The 20,989-nt window shown below is 43.0% G+C and overlaps 1 protein-coding gene across 3 annotated transcripts in view; it reads right to left on the minus strand.

Moving 5' to 3' along the window:
* The window catches only part of Pkhd1 (PKHD1 ciliary IPT domain containing fibrocystin/polyductin), a 544,477-nt gene that overhangs the window by 460,727 nt on the left and 62,761 nt on the right, over positions 1-20,989 (minus strand). For all 3 annotated transcript variants that reach the window (XM_029477026.2, XM_021159032.3, XM_085835877.1), the window contains exons 21-27: positions 20,430-20,605; positions 16,964-17,102; positions 15,358-15,485; positions 13,189-13,373; positions 12,039-12,161; positions 3,640-3,745; positions 2,773-3,048 (exon numbers count right to left, since the gene is read on the minus strand). In XM_029477026.2, coding sequence (XP_029332886.1) covers positions 2,773-3,048; positions 3,640-3,745; positions 12,039-12,161; positions 13,189-13,373; positions 15,358-15,485; positions 16,964-17,102; positions 20,430-20,605 — 1,133 coding nt within the window. The remainder of the gene's footprint in view (positions 1-2,772; positions 3,049-3,639; positions 3,746-12,038; positions 12,162-13,188; positions 13,374-15,357; positions 15,486-16,963; positions 17,103-20,429; positions 20,606-20,989) is intronic.

Here is a 20,989-nt window from a genome sequence, read left to right on the forward strand (position 1 = left end):
TGCGTCTCTTTAAATCCCCAAATCAGGGTTTCACACGCTAGACATTTCATAGAGGCATTTTGAGGATTGTGGTAAAATACAGACTGACTCGGGAGGTCTAGAAGACTGCACTTCTAACAAGTTCCCAGGTGATATAGATACCACTTGCCCCGGGCCACACTTGAAGCACTCAAGGTTATCATTACCCAATATGGCTCCCCCTACAGGCTTCAGTGAGCACTGCCACTGTCTGGATGGAATTCCCAGAGAGGAAATGAGCCTCTCCCAGATCCCACCGCTTGAATCTTCACGTGCATCTGAAATCATCCCTTCTAAGAGATTCACTCCCTTGACTGCAGTGTGAAAGAATGGTGCATGATTCTCCAAGCCCTTCAGTCTCCTCCCCATCTCTAGCGGATCCATTTCCTGACAGGGCTTTTCATAACATTCCAGTTCTCCTGGAACTGATTCTTTGCACTGAGAGTTCTTCAGTCTTTAAAACCGTAAGTCTTCCATTCTGAGAGCACTGTCAATCCCAGACAAACTGGGGCAGTGAGCCCCCTACCTGTGCTAATCACTCTATGTAGGGCAAGCAACTGAATGAGGCACCTGTTTATCTGAAAGGTGTCTACCATCTAGCAGTTGGCCTGAGTTGGGCAAGGAACTCTGTAAGATCAAACTTCTAATAAATCTAATTAGAAGACTGCAATAAGCCCTGCTCTCAAGCCAATAATTCACTGGATAATGAAGAATATGGTCTTTTACTCCTTGTTCCTTCCTGACATCACTGAAAGAGGTTGTTATTCTGTGTGGAGATGAAAAGGGGTAGGCCTGCTGATTCTCTCTCCCAAGGCAAAGCAGAATTCAATCAAACTTGGGCTTTTAACACTGACTCTCACTAGAACACACCACTTTACATTCTATTCTGAGGGGGGATGGCTCCAGGGAGTCTTTGAGGGTGACCCAGAGTAGTGTAGGATATGGATCCTGAAGAGGCCACCTTCTGAAGCCAGGAAGGACCCCCGGTGGAGGGATAAGGGAATCAACCTATCCACAAAACTTTTGACCCAAGTGTGTCCTGTCTGCAAGAAATGCAGGGACAAAGATAGAGCAGAGACTGGGGGAATGGTGATCCAATAAGAGGCCCAACTTAAGACCCATAGCAAGGGCAAACACCAATCTCTGACACTATTAATGATACTCTTATGCTTGCTGACAGGAGTCTAGTCCTCTGAGAGGCTCCACCCAGCAGCTGACTGAAACAGATACAGAGGCCAAAAGCCAAACATTGGACAGATTTCAGTAACCCTTGTGGAAGAGTTGGGAAGGAAAATTTGAGGGTCCTGGAGGGGATAGGAACTCCACAGGAAGACCAACAAAATCAACTAATCTGTACCCCTGGGGACTCCCAAAGATCATACAAGGGATGGACCTAGGCTTCCCACACTTATGTAGCAGATGTGCAGCTTGGTCTTCATGTGGGACCCTCAACAGCTGGAGTGGGGGCTTACCCCTACTCTGTTGCCTGCCTGTAGATCCTGTTCCTCTAATTGGGATGCCTTGTCTGGCCTCAGTGGAAGAGGATGTACATAGTCCTGCAGTGACTTGAGGTACCAAAATGGGTTAGTACCCACAGGGCCTTCACCCTTCTCAGAGGTGAAAGGGTGGGGGGACTGTGGAAGAGGACTGGGAAGGGGGCTGCCAAAAAGATGTAAAGTGAATTAGTTAATTAATTAATTAATTAATTAATTAATTAATTAATTAATGGAAAATGTATTCTGAGCTACAGGCTTCTGGCCACCAGAACTGACAATAACAAAAATCCAAAAGACTAAGGAAAGGAATGTACGTTGTATTCTATAGGTAACAACTCTAGCAAACAGGAGCCTGCTATAGCCCAGCTGTAGTTTTTCTAAACTGGAAGCATTCTTCAGAAAGTAACAAGATTTAGAAAGATCTTTACTTTCCCATGGACCTAAGAGCCAATCCACAGGCCTGATATTGATAAGACTCACTGTCCTCTGGTCTTGCACTGTGCAAACAGTAGTTGGCTTTTCATGCTAGCCAAGTGCCTAAGAATACTGAACAGGGTTATGGGGGAAAAAACCAAACTATGTTGTTAGTGGGCTCTACACTTCCCACAAGCTGTTACTTTTAAAGGTGTGTTGCCATCTGTTGAGTCATTTACCTCACAGAAGGCTACATCAAGCGATCCACCATTGGGCCATTTGAAAGGCAAGGCAGCCAAGCACAGAGAACCTAGGAGCTCTAACAGCCTAGTACTATGGTTTGTATTTTAGCTCCACCTCCCTCTCTGTGAGGTTCAGGCAAGTCACCTTTCTCCTAAAACTAGCACGACTCACTTAGCATCTTTGAGATTTTAGGATGAATAGCCACTAAAGTGACTTCATGTTCCAATTATACAAGACATCACTAGCCAAACTCTACCTTAGTTTGCCACAAACGACCATGTCAGGGCTTAAAGGTGTTCTTTCACAAAAATCAAAGAGCTTTTACTCTCTCAGTCCTGCTTCTCTCCCTTGCCCCCTTGCTCACCCCCCATGCCCTTCTCCCCTCTCTCCTCTACTTCTTCTCTACTCTCTCCTTCACTTTGCCTTTCTCTGCCTCTGCTATTCTGTTAACTCCCCTCCCCATGTCCTAAATAAACTCAATTCTCTACCAGAGAGAGAGAGAGAGAGAGAGCTGTAAATCACAATACATATAGGCCTAGATTTCTGCCTATCAACTCTAGCTTCAGAGGGCAGGTACCCAGTGTAGCCCCGCCCATATTACCAATCTCTGCAGCTGTAGAAGGCTCCACAGCATCCAGCCTGGGTTCCACATGCAGAAGGAGGTCTTCTCCACTGGCATTAACAGCAAGGCCTGACGGTATCACCAGCATAAAAATCTGGTGCACTCCAACTGGTAGCAGGGACAGCTCACAGGCCACATTGGTTTCGTTTGAGAAAAGAACTTCACAGCTAGTTTTGTTCACTGTGACCTGTAAGAACTGGGCGTCTCTAGGGAAACCAATTCCAGTAAAATGAACCAGCAAGTTTACATTGCTTCCTAAAGGGGGTGGAGGGGAGAGAAAATGTCAAACACCAAATCAGTGCTAACACTCATTCCACCATCAAATGCTTGCTCACTTTTAGCTTCCTCTCCCAAAACTGAAGAAATCTCCTGCTGACTCACTCAGACAACTGCATTTACTATTCTGATACACAGTCTCCACCCTCAATTTCCTCAAACTTGCAATGAAATGCCATAACTTAATAAGAATAAATCAGCCAATAATAATATAAAGGAAGATCAAAATGAAGGAAAATAATAATCTCACACACATACATTTCAAGGAAGGAACAATGTCTGGGCTGGAGAAATGGCTCAGCAGTTAAGAGCCCTGGATGCTCCTCCAGAGGAACCCACATGGCAGCTCACAACTGTCTATAACTTCTGTTCCAAGGGATCTGACTCCCTCACACATTCAGGCAAAATACTGATGTACATGAAAGAAAAAGAAAGAAACAAACAATATCCTTTCCCTTACGTGAACTAAAATGCAACCCCCATCCCATCTTTCTCTACTGAACATGCTGACTCTACACTACCTGGCCTCTAGGGAAATCAGTGAGTCTAAGTTTCATATCTAAATCATACCAAGGGAGTACCACACATGATCCACGCTGGGAGTTGACTCTTGCTGGTATTGGAAAGAACAGGAGCCTGAACAATAGGCTGGTATGTCATTCACCTGTACAGCCACCTGGGGGACAGAGATAAGAGAATGAAATGCAAATGTCTGGACTATGTGTCTACAAGGGCACTCAAAGTATTTGTGAGTGTCTCCTAAATTAAAATATCTCTATGATTCATAGACTCTCATTTCCTTTTTTTTTCTATTTTCTCAGTGAAAAGTTCTTATATAAAAATGAATGGTTCAGGACACTCGCCAGCTACCCACAACACCCGCCACAGGATCTTAAGACTTCTGGTGAGTGGAACACAGCTTCTGCTCCAATCCAATTGCGCGCGGGACCTGAGACTGCATTAGTTTGGGAAGCAGAAACCGGCCTGAGTAGGGCCACAGGCCTCATCCGGCCGGATCAGCACCAGGGTAGCTAGAGCGCAGGGTCACCTGACACCCGCCAGCTACCCACGACCCCCGCCACAGGATTTTGAGACTGCTGGTGAGTGGAACACAGCTTCTGCTCCAGTCCAATCACGCGGGACCTGAGACTGCTTTGGTTGGGGAGGGAGAAATCCAGCCTACATAGGGCCACAAGCCTCTTCCGGTCAGAAAAGCACCGGGGTAGCTAGGGTGCTGGATCTGCTGACACTCGCCAGCTACCCACAACACCCACCACAGAATCTTAAGACTTCTGGTGAGTGGAACACAGCTTCTGCTCCAATCCAATTGCGCACGGGAACAGAGACTGCATTAGTTAGGGAAGCAGAAAACCGGCCTGAGTAGGACCACAGGCCTCTTCCGGCTGGACCAGCACCAGGGTACCGCCAGCTACCCACGACCCCCGCCACAGGATTTTGACACTACTGGTGAGTGGAACACCGCTTCTGCTCCAATCTTTAAACAGTGACAACGACAACAACTAACCCCAGAGATTACCAGATGGCGAAAGGTAAACGTAATAATCTTACTAACAGAAACCAAGACCACTCACCATCATCAGAACCCAGCATTCCCACTTCGCCCAGTCCAGGGCACCCCAACACACCGGAAAACCTAGACACGGATCTAAAAGCATATCTCATGATGATGGTAGAGGACTTCAAGAAGGACTTTAATAACACACTTAAAGAAATACAAAGGAACACTGGTAAACAGGTAGAAGACAGTAAAGAGGAAGCACAAAAATCCCTTAAAGAATTGCAGGAGAACACTGCTAAAGAGTTACAAATCCTTAAAGAAAAACAGGATAACATAATCAAACAGGTAGAAGTCCTCAATGAAAAACAGGAAAACACATCCAAACAGATGATGGAAATGAACAAAACCATACTAGACCTAAAAAGGGAAGTAGACACAATAAAGAAAACCCAAAATGAGGCAACACTGGAGATAGAAACCCTAGGAAAGAAATCTGGAACCATAGATACGAGCATCAGCAACAGAATACAAGAGATGGAAGAGAGAATCTCAGGTGCAGAAGATTCCATAGAGAACATCGGCACAACAATCAAGGAAAATGTAAAATGCAAAAAGATCCTAACTCAAAACATCCAAGAAATACAGGACACAATGAGAAGACCAAACCTACGGATAATAGGAGTGGATGAGAATGAAGATTTTCAACTCAAAGGACCAGCAAACATCTTCAACAAAATTATAGAAGAAAACTTCCCAAATCTAAAGAAAGAGATGCCCATGAACATGCAAGAAGCCTACAGAACTCCAAATAGACTGGACCAGAAAAGAAATACCTCCCGACACATAATAATCAGAACAACAAATGCTCTAAATAAAGATAGAATACTAAAAGCAGTAAGAGAAAAAGGCCAAGTAACATATAAAGGCAAGCCTATCAGAATTACACCAGATTTTTCACCAGAGACTATGAAAGCCAGAAGATCCTGGACGGATGTTATACAGACACTAAAAGAACACAAATTCCAGCCCAGGCTACTATACCCAGCCAAACTCTCAATTAACATAGATGGAGAAACCAAAGTATTCCACGACAAAACCAAATTCACACATTATCTCTCCACGAATCCAGCCCTTCAAAGGATAATAACAGAAAAAAACCAATACAAGGACAGGAACCACGCCCTAGAAACAACAAGAAGGTAATCCCTCAACAAACCTAAAAGAAGACAGCCACAAGAACAGAATGCCAACTTTAACAACAAAAATAACAGGAAACAACAATTCCTTTTCCTTAATATCTCTTAATATCAATGGACTCAACTCCCCGATAAAAAGACATAGACTAACAAACTGGCTACACAAACAAGACCCAACATTTTGCTGCTTACAGGAAACTCATCTCAGAGAAAAGGATAGACACTACCTCAGAATGAAAGGCTGGAAAACAATTTTCCAAGCAAATGGCATGAAGAAACAAGCTGGAGTAGCCATTCTAATATCTGATAAGATTGACTTCCAACCCAAAGTCATTAAAAAAGACAGGGAGGGACACTTCATGCTCATCAAAGGTAAAATCCTCCAAGAGGAACTATCAATCCTGAATATCTATGCTCCAAATACAAAGGCAGCCACATTCATTAAAGAAACTTTAGTAAATCTCAAAGCACACATTGCACCTCATACAATAATAGTGGGAGACTTCAACACACCACTTTCAGCAATGGACAGATCATGGAAACAGAAACTAAACAGGGACACAGAGAAACTAAGAGAAATTATGAATCAAATGGATCTGGCAGATATCTACAGAACATTCTATCCTAAAACAAAAGGATATACCTTCTTCTCAGCACCTCAAGGTACCTTCTCCAAAACTGACCACATAATTGGTCAAAAAACAGGCCTCAACAGATACAAAAATATTGAAATTGTCCCATGCATCCTATCAGATCACCATGGACTAAGGCTGATCTTCAATAACAAAATAAATAATAGAAAGCCAACCTTCACGTGGAAACTGAACAACACTCTTCTCAATGATACCTTGGTCAAGGAAGGAATAAAGAAAGAAATTAAGGACTTTTTAGAGTTCAATGAAAATGAAGCCACAACATACCCAAACTTATGGGACGCAATGAAAGCATTTCTAAGAGGAAAACTCATAGCTCTGAGTGCCTCCAAAAGGAAACTAGAGAGAGCACACATTAACAGCTTGACACCATACCTAAAAGCACTAGAACAAAAGGAAGCAAATTCACCCAAGAGGAGTAGACGGCAGGAAATGATCAAACTCAGGGGTGAAATCAACCAAGTGGAAACAAGAAGAACTATTCAAAGAATCAAACAAACAAGGATCTGGTTCTTTGAGAAAATCAACAAGATAGATAAACCCTTAGCCAGACTCACTAGAGGGCACAGGGAAAGCATCCTAATTAACAAAATCAGAAATGAAAAAGGAGACATAACAACAGATCCTGAAGACATCCAAAACACCATCAGATCCTTCTACCAAAGGCTATACTCAACAAAACTGGAGAACCTGGATGAAATGGAGAAGTTCCTAGACAGATACCAGGTACCAAAGTTGAATCAAGATCAGGTTAATGATCTAAACAGCCCTATATCCCCCAAAGAAATAGAAGCAGTCATTAATAGTCTCCCAACTAAAAAAAGCCCAGGACCAGATGGGTTTAGTGCAGAGTTCTATCAGACCTTCAAAGAAGATCTAATCCCAGTTCTTCACAAACTATTCCACATAATAGAAACAGAAGGTACTCTACCCAACTCATTCTATGAAGCCACAATTACTCTGATACCTAAACCACAAAAAGACCCAACAAAGATAGAAAACTTCAGACCAATATCCCTTATGAATATTGATGCAAAAATCCTCAATAAAGTTTTTGCTAACCGAATCCAAGAACACATCAAAACAATCATCCATCCTGACCAAGTAGGTTTCATCCCAGGGATGCAGGGATGGTTCAGTATATGGAAATCCATCAACGTAATCCAGTATATAAACAAACTCAAAGACAAAAACCACATGGTCATCTCGTTAGATGCGGAAAAAGCATTTGACAAGATCCAACACCCATTCATGATAAAAGTCTTGGAAAGATCAGGAATTCAAGACCCATACCTAAACATGATAAAAGCAATCTACAGCAAACCAGTAGCCAACATCAAAGTAAATGGTGAGAAGCTTGAAGCAATCCCTCTCAAATCAGGGACTAGACAAGGCTGTCCACTTTCTCCATACCTATTCAACATTGTACTTGAAGTCCTAGCCAGAGCAATTCGACAACAAAAGGAGATCAAAGGGATACAAATTGGAAAAGATGAAGTCAAAATATCACTTTTTGCAGATGATATGATAGTATATATAAGTGACCCTAAAAATTCCACCAGAGAACTCCTAAGCCTGATAAACAGCTTCGGTGAAGTAGCTGGATATAAAATTAACTCAAACAAATCAATGGCCTTTCTCTACACAAAGAATAAACAGGCTGAGAAAGAAATTAGGGAAACAACACCCTTCTCAATAGTCACAAATAACATAAAATATCTTGGCGTGAATCTAACTAAGGAAGTGAAAGATCTGTATAATAAAAACTTCAAGTCTCTGAAGAAAGAAATTATAGAAGATCTCAGAAGATGGAAAGATCTCCCATGCTCATGGATTGGCAGGATCAACATTGTAAAAATGGCTATCTTGCCAAAAGCAATCTACAGATTCAATGCAATCCCCATCAAAATTCCAACTCAATTCTTCAACGAATTAGAAAGTGCAATCTGCAAATTCATCTGGAATAACAAAAAACCTAGGATAGCAAAAACTCTTCTCAAGGATAAAAGAACCTCTGGTGGAATCACCATGCCGGACCTAAAGCTCTACTACAGAGCAATTGTGATAAAAACTGCATGGTACTGGTATAGTGACAGACAAATAGACCAATGGAATAGAATTGAAGACCCAGAAATGAACCCACACACCTATGGTCACTTGATCTTCGACAAGGGAGCTAAAAACATCCAGTTGAAGAAAGACAGCATTTTCAACAAATGGTGCTGGCACAACTGGTTGTTAACATGTAGAAGAATGCAAATCGATCCATTCCTATCTCCTTGTACTAAGGTGAAGTCTAAGTGGATCAAGGAACTTCACATAAAACCAGAGACACTGAAACTTATAGAGGAGAAAGTGGGGAAAAGCCTTGAAGATATGGGCACAGGGGAAAAATTCCTGAATAGAACAGTAATGGCTTGTGCTGTAAGATCGAGAATTGACAAGTGGGACCTCATGAAACTACAAAGCTTCTGCAAGGCTAAAGACACCATCAATAAGACAAAAAAACCACCAACAGATTGGGAAAGGATCTTCACCTATCCTAAATCAGATAAGGGACTAATATCCAATATATATATAAGGAACTCAAGAAGGTGGACTCCAGAAAGTCAAATAACCCCATTAAAAAATGGGGCTCAGAACTGAACAAAGAATTCTCACCTGAGGAATATCGAATGGCAGAGAAACACCTGAAAAAATGTTCAACATCCTTAATCATCAGGGAAATGCAAATCAAAACAACCCTGAGATTCCACCTCACACCAGTCAGAATGGCTAAGATCAAAAATTCAGGTGACAGCAGATGCTGGCGAGGATGTGGAGAAAGAGGAACACTCCTCCATTGTTGGTGGGATTGCAAGCTTGTACAACCACTCTGGAAATCAGTCTGGCGTTTCCTCAGAAAATTGGACATAGTACTACAGGAGGATGCAGCAATACCTCTCCTGGGCATATATCCAGAAGATGTCCCAACCGGTAAAAAGGACACATGCTCTACTATGTTCATAGCAGCCCTATTTATAATAGCCAGAAGCTGGAACGACCCAGATGTCCCTCAACAGAGGAATGGATACAGAAATTATGGTACATTTACACAATGGAGTACTACTCAGCTATTAAAAAGAATGAATTTATGAAATTCCTAGCCAAATGGATGGACCTGGAGGGCATCATCTTGAGTGAAGTAACACAATCCCAAAAGAACTCACACAATATGTATTCACTGATAAGTGGATATTAGCCCAAAACTTAGGATACCCAAGATATAAGATACAATTTGCTAAACGCATGAAACTCAAGAAGAATGAAGACCAAAGTGTGGACACTGTGCACCTTCTTAGAATTGGGAACAAAACACCCAGGGAAGGAGTTACAGAGACAAAGTTCGTAGCTGTGATGAAAGGATGGACCATTTAGAGACTGCAGTATCCAGGGATCCATCCCATAATCAGCTTCTAAAAGCTGACACCATTGCATACACTAGCAAGATTTTGCTGAAAGGACCCAAATATAGCTGTCTCTTGTGAGACGATGCCGGGGCCTAGCAAACACAGGAGTGGATGTTCACAGTCAGCTATTGGATGTATCATAGGGCTCCCAATGGAGAAGCTAGAGAAAGTACCCAAGGAGCTAAAGGGATCTGCAACCCTATTGTTGGAACAACATGATATACTAACCAGAACCCCGGAGCTCTTGTCTCTAGCTGCATATGTATCGAAAGATGGCCTAGTCGGCCATCAATGGAAAGAGAGGCCCATTGGACTTGCAAACTTTATATGCCCCAATATAGGGGAATGCCAGGGCCAAAAGAATGGGAATGGGTGGGTAGGGAAGTGGGGGGCGCTATGGGGGACTTTTGGGATAGCATTGGAAATGTAATTGAGGAAAATATGTAATAAAAATATTAAAAATCAAAAAAAAAAAGGATGGACCATCTAGAGACTGCCATATCCAGGGATCCATCCCATAATCAGCCTCCAAACGCTGACACCAGTGCATACACTAGCAATCATTTGCTGAAAAGACCCTGATATAGTTGTCTCTTTTATGCCAGGGCCTAGCAAACACATAAGTGGATGCTCACAGTCAGCTATTGGATGGATCACAGGGCCCCCAATGGAGGAGCTAGAGAAAGTATCCAAGGAGCTAAAGAGATCTGCAACCCTGTAGGTGCAATGACATTATGAACTAACCAGTACCCAGGAGCTCTTGACTCTAGCTGCATATGTATCAAAAGATGGCCTAGTTGGCCATCACTGGAAAGAGAGGCCCATTGGACTTGCAAACTTTATATGCCCCAGTACAGGGGAACGCCAGGGCCAAAAAGTGGGAATGGGTGGGTAGGGGGGTGGGGGGGAAGGTATTGGGGACTTTTTGGATAGCATTGGAAATGTAATTGAGGAAAATACGTAATAAAATAATATATAAAAAATAAAAAAAAATTAAAAAAAATGAATGGTTCAAAACATAGAAAATCTCAAACTAGTAGATATACTGAGACATAGCTAAGCAAATAAATATGCTAAATATATGCCTTTCTGAAATAGGGTCCTCTTTGTGTTTCCCAGTCTGACCTTGTCCCATCATATTCGATCATGTACATCATAAGTGTGTGATAAATTGTCTTTCAAAAGTGTCCTTTCTGTCATCTGGCAATGATTTCGTAAACTGAGAATACACAAGGACTTTTTAATCACTGGGCCCACACTTCATGAGAACTAACTTTTTCTCTTTGACAAGCACAGACTATTAGGAAAAACACTATCCTTCCACCAGCAGGGCAGACCAACCAATGTGTATTCACATATTTGGCTCAAAGTTGGTTTTGTGCTAGAATGTGGTGAGTCCTTAAGTAAAGACTCTGAATCTCTCCTTTTCAGTGCAATCAATGTCAACTCAAAGAATGTTTAGAAATGGGAACAGAAACAAGATATGACTTGACTGATTCTGTATGGTTTTGAAAATGGGCTAAATGCACGCTCCCATTCTATAACTGTTCTGTAAGAAGGAAAAGCATACTTGAGTGACATGGGAGACAAAAGTCCTTCCACGTTTCTTGTGTGCTTTAATTTCAAAAGAGAAATAATAAAATAATAATGGCAGTCAGTCATGAGCAAGACGGTTCTTGCTATCCAATCCTAAGAACCTGAGTTCATTCCCCGGAAGCCATGTAAAGATAAAGGAAAGCACCAGCTCTCCAAAGTTCTCCTCTGGACTCCACGTGCACACCAATGCATGTCCTCTCCCACCCCACCCAAGACACGCACACACCGTAATAATAATAACTATGATGATAATTAATAAGTTAGAATAATAATTATAATTATCCACTCAGTTTGGATGCTTATAATTGGTTATATATATATTGAGCTTTAAGCTATATAGGTCCTCTATCTTTTGTACCATAATAATAGCACCCATACTTACAAAAGTTATGGTGCTTTCGAAGAAATTATGTTTTCATAGTACTTTGGAAATGCTGTGGAAGCAAACCAAATTAAAAAAAAAAGGGGGGGGGAGTCACAGGAGTTGAACCAATTGGCTCACACTGAAAGCAAGTGAGGAACTTGAAATATGTTTGGAGCTAGGTGCCACGCTCACCTGAGTTTGCTGGTTGGCAGTAGCCAACATGTCTCCAAAGATGGGTCCAAGGAAAACTCCACCGTCATATACCACGCGAGCAGTTATGGTGGGTTTCACCCCAGTAAGATTTTGATCAGAGACCTGAAATAGTTACATTTCTGGTCAATTCTGTCATAGAAAGAAATCTCATCTTGATGAAAACAAAAGATGAGTTTTTATTCCACATTACATTTGAAATAATCCCATAGATGCATTGATAAGGAAATTTAGTCCAAGAACTTAATAACTAAAAAATTAAGCAAAAGTGGCTCATGGAAGCTGCAGTAAAACTCATGGATGTTCATTTGCAAGAAGAGTTGTCAAAAGGGTGGCGTGATACCAAGCAGGGCTCCCATTCTCTGAGGAGGAGAGGGGGTGATGGGTGGGGCTGGGAAGAGAGGAGGGAAGGGGGCTGTGATTGGGATGTAAAGTCAATAAAAAATAAATATAAATTATTTTAAAGAGGCACAAAAAATCAATATGTTAAGTACTGAGATATGTTGCTTCTATGTGCCTCTCTGTCTTAGTTTACAATTTAAAATATTAAATTATATAAGAAAATGGTGCTTTGAGATCAGAGCCAAGATTACCATTCTTCTTCCATCTCCCTCCAGGATCCTAACTGAAAAACCATATATGTCACAGTGCCACATAGCTTGGGTAAAGTTTCATCTTGGCTTCATTTTTAAAATAAGCAAGTACTAGATGACCATTAAATTATTTTTTAAAATGTTAAGTATGCAAGGACAGCAAAGTCTTTTCTAAACTCCCTTCTGCCATGCCATCTGCCTCCATGATGTTCCAAGTCGATCACATCTGCTTAAATTATCCAATAACATCCAATAACAGATGTGGAACTCTGTGTGGTGGACACTGACCAACAGCCCTTCTCCCCATGCTGGCTGTTAGAAAAGTCAAAACTGGGTTTAACTCGATGAGATCAGAGATGTAAAATTTATGCTGAAACCATTGAAGAAGGATAGGAATTCTCCTCCCTAGAATATCCCAACAAATGACAATAATAACCAGTGACTGTTTTCACTCATTCAGTCCTGAATTTCTTCTTTTCACAAAATTTCTCCAGGGTACCGAATCTATACCACAAACAAACAAGGTTGAGTATACCTACCCTAATAAAATTGGGCAAATCCCCAATCTGAGTGGTCCAAGAAAGAGTCCACACATGTTCATAGCAGGAATTCAGATCCTCTGTCACAGTGAAGTCACCGGCATTGAGAAATCCAGATGTGGACTCATCAGCACTGTCCTGCAGTAGCTTATGCAGCTGTCGGGCAGACATGCGCACCGGAACATCTGTGAGGCAAGGGTTTGATGCAGAAAACATGATGCTAATCAATGCACATTGCAGGTGTCCACATCAAGGATAAAGGAAAATAAATACCAGGATGCGCACTAAATGGGCAGAAGACCTTCAGAGACAAAATATTACACAAGAGAACCTTCTACCCTAGTTAAAAATCATGTCTGTCCCCAGAAGTAGATGCCCACTTTTTACAGTGAGATACTTCCAACAGGGCTATATCACATGGCAAACAGTGAACACGCTGTGTCAGGGGAAAAAAAAACTGTCTCAACAATCAACTTAAAACATAAGCTCCACACACCTATGTAATGCTGAGAGTCTAATTAAACGCTGGCTTTTGCTTGGAAAATTTTAGCTAGTTCTGTGAACAGAGAAAACTTGGCCACTTTTCACAGAAAGGCATGCAGCAGCTGACACCCATAAACTTTAGCCACCCCAGCTGAGGAATGCTCGCACTTCACTTTGCTTTCTCTATTAGAAGCGCCTCTAAGCCCAACCACCTGCTTTCCTGTTCTGCATCCCCACAGAGAAATAACAATCTCTGTGCTCCGTACTTTACCAAAAGTTTCCATTTCATTAGCCAGTCCCAACAGCCCTGTGAGGTGGGCCATGTGGGCACCTTCGTGCATACCTGAGGGATGAAGAAAATAAACCCTAATGATATTCAAAAGCTCACCAAGTCAGTGAGGCAGGTTTAAATTAAAATTCAGGCTGCTTTTCACCTGCTCAAGAGCCTTCTTCCTGAATGCCACACTACCCTGAAGGGTTAATAACATTCCACTCTGTTTCTACAAGGCCAACAGCAGTCCCTCCATTAAAAAGGGTTTCTCTACATTTGCACATAATTTTGGGTCTGTCCTCATTCCAAAACATTGGGCTAAGGCTGGCTTTCCTCCATGGTTCGGCATGCAGTAACAAAACACCAGGAAAATACTTCTGCAGATAGTTGCTTATTTGTAAGAAGTATAGATGCCCTAGTGGTTCATACCATAGAGACAAAAAATACTGTGGACACTGATATATTTATCAGACTCTAAAAAGCAAGCTTTTCATACGCTGTCCCATTATAGTAAAGATAACCATGAGCCTCCTACTCAGGGAGACGTTTCCTCAGGAAATAGGACGTGGGGGCATGTACCAGCTACACGGAAAGCCTTCCGGAATGCCCCTTAGCTTCCCTTCCGAAGACCCACATTTCTATCAATATGCCTTGTGAAGAGTGTACATTATCAAAGCTCCTAAGACACCATCATGTGTTTCAATCTCTTCCAAACTTGAGTGGCCACTAAAATTCTCATTAGTACAAGGCAGTGCCACTGTGTTTAACTCTGAAGGACCTGAATGCTACGGGTTTGGGCCTAGGAAATTCTAGAGAGAAGGTGACTCTTCAGGGTAGCTTCAGTGTGGCTGATTGAATTCCACCCCACCCCACCCCATTCCTCCCTCCCACCTCACCACTACACCTCAAAAATATGATAGTGTCCTAGTTATTTGGAAGGCCAAAGAACAAATATTATCTGATGTGTAGAAGACACACAGTTTGAGAAGAGGAGCTTATCAGGAACTGTGTAATAAAATCTTATGTGTCCTTCAAGACCCAGCCAGAGATTCAAGGAGCGGGAACATCCACAGGGGTTGAAAGGGGCAGCCAACACACCATCCCCTAGAGCAGGGACAGGTGGGGCCCAAACCCACACCTTCATGTGGGGGCTTCCGACTCCAGAACTAAGAATAAACTTCTGTGTCTCCAAGGCTGTGGTAATTTATTATAATGGCCTCAGAGAGCCAACTCACTTTCCCCTTCTACAAAATTAAAAGGTCAGGACTGTACAAAAGAGACTGTCTTTTCCCAGGTCTTTAATGTTAAAACAGCCACTTCAGACACAGCATCCTAACTGCCAAACTTGCAGGCTATGTTTCCCTTATGTGCCCCAGTATGTGCATGACGAACATGTACCCTGATTCCCCCTTTACCAGGTATCACTGTGTCAGAGAGGTAGAGGAAGAAGTGTCCTCCCAAAGGAGGGCTTGTCCTCTGGAGTCTTTGAGCTGTCACCTCAATCAATTCATATCCATCTCCTGTTCCCTCCGTGGACACAGAGCTGTGGTGGATCAAAAGCTAAGCATTAGCCACAACAGCCTGAGGGTGCGCAATGCAGACCATATCCAGCTCTTCACAAAGATATCCGTGATTCTAGGCTATGAGTTCCAGCTCCCGGACACTGGATGTTCCTGTCCCATCACAGCAGGAATAATGTGCTATAGATATCTGGCCTTTGAAAAATGTACCAGCAACGTTGATCTTATGAGCACAGGGATCCAGAGCAACAGGCAACTCGTCCACCCGCCTGCCACTCCACCTCTGGTTCAGAAAGGACATGGCTTTTTAGAGCCTCATTTGCATACCAGGGCCACTGTGCCCTGGTCCATCAGTGTCCCCCCAGTACCCCCTGCTGAAGCATCTATTCCACCTCACTAACTTCCTCTATGTAAACACACTGCTGGGCACAGCTCTGCTTTTGACAAGCAAATGTATCCAAATAACTGCACCGTGACCTGAGATGGAGTCTGTCTAGTCACTACCCTGAGCTGACTAGTTGTCCCCCTCAAGCACAAAAGTCACATGGTGAAGCCTAGTCCCCGGGGACATGGCTTCAGAACATTAGACATCTGAGCAGGCTTTTGGATCATGAATGGGATTGGTGTTCTCTGTAAGCTAGGTCCCAGACAGACTGTCCTCTTTTCTACTATGGTCACCAGCTTCTAGAGGTGCTCAGGTACTTGAAGAAAACTTGGAGTGGAAGGTCATCAGGAACACGTTGAGTGTGAACCTGTGCGCAGTAGCACAAATTGGTTCTTCTCATTTCATAGTTAATAACTATGCATGTGCATGTGTGTGTGCATACATTTATACACACACATGTATGTACAGTATACATCCAAGGCAGGGCATTTTGATTATGATGAGCCTGCTGAGTTTTAAGTGAAAATTAAAAGAATAACACAAATGTAGTCCTGGAACTTCAAGGAGGTGGATCCTTAGTTGATACTTTGTAATGGACAGCAGCCTGAGAAGCCAGGGTTGTGATACTCTACTGCCATCTGCTGGTGCACTCTCAGAAATGCCCATCTGCCATCTACTGCTGCACTCTCAGAAATGCCTATTTTTGTTCCTTAAGCGGCTTGAAAGGATTCTAACAAGATCAAATACAGCAGGATTGCAATTAGGGGTGTAACCAGAAAACAGAAAACGGTGTTTACTCTGATCAGCATAAAAATAAATCATTGTAAAACAAATTCAATAGAAATAGATTTGTATATTTAGCTCTGGGCCAGATAAATCATCACCACTAGGTCTCTGAAAAATGCAAATTTTTCAGAAGACCCTACCCCTAACCTACCACGTCCCAACAATTTGCCTCTAAACAAAATCCCCATCAGAGTCTGATGTATCACACTTGAGTTGAGACCAATGCCTTAAACATTAAGTTAGGGAGTTTTCCCACCCTGATAGAAGCTGTACCTATGTGTACAGATGTGGCTACTGAAGAGGGACCCATGTGGAAAACCCACTCCTTACCATGCAGTGATGAGAGGGAGCTCTGAACCACATCCTGCCAACCAGGAGGCTATGCTGTAGACTGGAGGGACTCCCACCACCGATACTGACTCCACCACATTCCCACCTGGGTAGGCTCTTCCAGAATCAGCTCGAGAAACTAGAAACCAGGGATCCAATTAGTATCTTATAGTTCAAGATAGAGACTCGGGAAATGGAGAATTCTGACTAGAAATGGTTGTCACTCAGATCTCCAAGCACAACATAAAGCCTAGATCTCTCCCCACCTACTACCATCAGAAAAGTATGTGGGGGTTGAAGGGGACTACATTCAGTGTATTACCAAGAAGGAAATGCAAAGATCATTTTAGGAAGACGAAGATCAACTTCACAGCAATAAATAAAATGATACTAAGCTCCCTCCAGCCAAACACCTCTTAGAACACCCTTACATTCTACTGTGCAGGTAATAGCTACCTCTTCCTTTCCACGGCCTTGGAAACTTTAGTGATGCACAGACAGATGATCCTCCCTAGGTAGGTAGGCCATGCGCCTGAGGTATATACTAAGTGAGCTACCCAAGTGAGGGTTCATAGCATCAAGTGATGTGTGCGCACAAACACACAAATTCAAACCCTGCTTTTCCCACTCTGCTAATCAACACAGGCTCTCCAGGGTTCAGATTTCTAAATAAAGGACCATGTAATGTGTGACTGAAAAAAATCTTCATGGCAAGTAGTTTGGAAAGACTGCAGACCTGAGTGGCCACAAACTATGGTGTCCTTTGCCTTCTCTTTGGGCACTGGGTAAAAGACAGTTTTCACAGATCACAGTTCAGATTACAAAGAGCTCAAGTGCAACGATATACTTGTCTTATTCATTCTCTTCATTTGTTTCTTTGAGTTTTTCTTGAGACAGGGTCTCACTACATAGCTCTAGAACACACAGAGGTCTGCCCATCTCAGACTCTCCAGTGCTGAGATTAAAGGCATATGTCACCATGCCTAATACCACATGCCCAATTCTTGCTGCAACACTAGCACACGGTAGGTGCTCAGTGTGATTACGAGCCCTGCTGAGGAGACAGTGTCAGGAAACTCTGGGTTCGGTTCTCTCGCCCACATCTGTGTCCACTGGCAGAGAGAAAGGCGGGCAGGAAAGGCTTTGAGAATAACTCCTCTCAGTCTGTCTTCCTCATACATAGATTAGAGGGGAAAGCACAGCCTCAGGTGCTTTTGAGCGCTACATGAAAAATGATGGTGATGGTGGTGATGATGGTGGTGGGAGTGGTGGTTGTAGTGGTGATAATGAAGGAAACTACCACTGTGGATACAAAGAACTTCAACAGAGGCTATTAAGCGCAATAATATGAGCACATATTATATTGATCAGACAAACAGCTAATCATGACAATCGAGATAATGTATATTGTCATTTACTAAAACTCTCCGGTGCCAGCAGAGCAACCTGACAAGGAAGGAAGCAAACTGCTCCCCAATCCCAGCCTTCTTTCTTGTCCTCACCCCGCCCTCCTCCCTATCCTCAATTATCTTGCCCCTAGATGAGTCTACATCTACAGAGCCTTCATGGTAAAAAGGTGAGGGCAGTGAGAAGGGGCACTGGGTCCTTGACATCAATGGTTTAGAGCATTGGTCCTCCACCTTCCTAACGCTGCAACCCTTCAGTACAGTTCCTCATGTTGTGGTGACCCCCAGCCATAAAATTATTTGCTACTTCATAACTGTAATTTTGCTTCTGTTATAACTCTTACTGTAAATATATGATAGGCGGGATATCTGATATGTGGCCCTGATGTGGTCACTATCCATAGGTTGAGAGCCACTGGTTTCCAGTGACAGAGTGACATGCAGTAGAGAGGGGAGGGAGCAAAATGTCACCTGCTATCTAGTCTAGAGCTTCCCAATCATGTTTAAATTGTGAAACACTGACTGGCTTGGCCCTCTGAAAACTCTTCACAGTAATAGGGATGACAAAATCCCTCCAGCCAGTTGTTTTAAGACACAGCAATATGGTTCATCATCTCAGCCTACATCTAAATAGCATCATTTTCAGTGTGTCAAAGCAGTGTTTGAGCAGCCAGCAGTGGTTGGATGTGCCTCCAAAGATTCAAAGAACACTTAAACCAACAGAAAAAACAAAAGATGGGATTTTCATGCACCTCAAAGATGAGACAAAAAAAAATTAAGGGAGGAATCCCAAGATGACTTAGCATTAGGTAGAGTCACCTGCCATGCAAGCCTGGGGACCTGAGATCAAACCCCAGAAATGAATCAAAGGTAGATAGAGAGAGACAACTCACAAAGGTATGCTCTGACCTCCACAAGTACACCATAGCATACACACATGTGTGTGCATGTACAACACACACAAATAATAAATAAAAGTCAAATTTAATTTTAAAATATGATATGATTTCAAAGCTGATCATTCTCTCCTCAGCCATCTGCAATCTCTCTTATCCTTAGGTCTGCAACTTTTAGGAGAAAGGCTCAAAAGTTGCACATTTTGTAAATGAAATTATAAGAGACAATGTCATCTTCTCTCCTAGCCTGGGAAACTAGGAAATAGGGAAGAACTGAGCCCAAAGTCATAGGAAGCAGACTTGACAGAACAGAAAAGGGAGCAAAGGTTGAGAGGCTAGGGGCCCTGAGAGGCACCAGACCATCAGCCTTGGCCTCAGTGCTCATGCATGGCCAACCTCAGTGAGACTCATCAGGGTTAGCTCTGTGTCCTGAGGAGGAGCAGCCAGCATGGCCACGGAAGAACACTATCCCCAAGAGAGGCTGGAGGAGACTCTGTGAGGAAGGAATCAGAACTGAACTCAGACTGTGTGGTAGGAGTCTGTGAGGACAGAAAGGAAGGGTTGGTCCCTGAAGTACCAGCTGTCTACGGAGAAAGTCATAGATCACACCCTTAGCCCATATACAAGAGCAAATACTGAGCTTCGCTTCTAGCACTGTGTATGATAGAAACTCTGCCCGAAGGAGAGGAAAAGACTCTGCTGGCCTAACAAAATAATAATCACAACGCTTATATTTTGTAAGTACTTCCTTGGTCAGGAGACATGAAGGGTAACTTTATTTTAATCACTGGCTTATCTCCATGCCTTTATTGGTATAATCTTTATTGTGCCCATTTTACAGATAAGAATAATAAATCTTCCAAGCCAGAAATTAGTAACATGGGGAGTAGGAGTACAAGCACAAAAAAGCAGGATGAAATTGTGAGATAAACAGGAGATGGGGGGGGGGGCAGACAGAGACAAAGAGAAACAGAAAAACTAGCTAGAGAGACATAAAAGTAAGGGCAAACACTCTCAACCTCATCTGCCTTCAAACCAAGGCAACCAAGTTGAGGAATCACCCATTCTTTCCTCTGGGGGAGGGGGGAGAACAATCTCTCATGTGAAAGTCTGAGACAGGCATTTGACAGACAGGCCCAAGAGAAGAGCAGATGCGGTGATCACCTGTTACGTTGGTATCTGCAAGAATAATTTCATCCACGTAGAGCAGGCCTGCGTCCGGAACCACGGGGCGGATGTCCATCCGATGAACCAGCAATGGGGTGTTTGCCAGAGAAGACTGGCGATCCTCAGAGTGACATAGACATGTGTCCCAGAGGTTAATGCAAGTGAACTGCCAGCTGACAAATCAGAGTGGAGGGGGCCAAAGGGTAAGGCCTTCAGCCCTCCTCCTCAAGGCCTGAGCCTGACAACCCCCTACACCCTGGCTCAGCCCACCTTCATCTACAGTCAGTAAGCCAGTCTGTCAGTCAGGACACTAGGTATCAGCAGCACTTTCAGGTAACTAGGTAATTATGCATCTCAAACAGATTACATGCCAAGCTCTAGCCATAGGACCATCCATGGGGTACTGACTCACTGAAGTTTAAAACAACTCCAAGACCCTTGAGAAACTTCTGGATAGAGAACAGAATCAACAGAGCAGGGTGCCTTAATTTTATTCCAGATCCGCTAGCAGGATGCATTTCAGTGAAGTGCAGATTCTCGGGGGCTCAATTCTCCTC

Source organism: Mus caroli, unplaced genomic scaffold (assembly GCF_978045245.1).
Source record: "Mus caroli unplaced genomic scaffold, Mus_caroli_1 scaffold_1, whole genome shotgun sequence".
Lineage (NCBI taxonomy): Eukaryota > Metazoa > Chordata > Mammalia > Rodentia > Muridae > Mus > Mus caroli.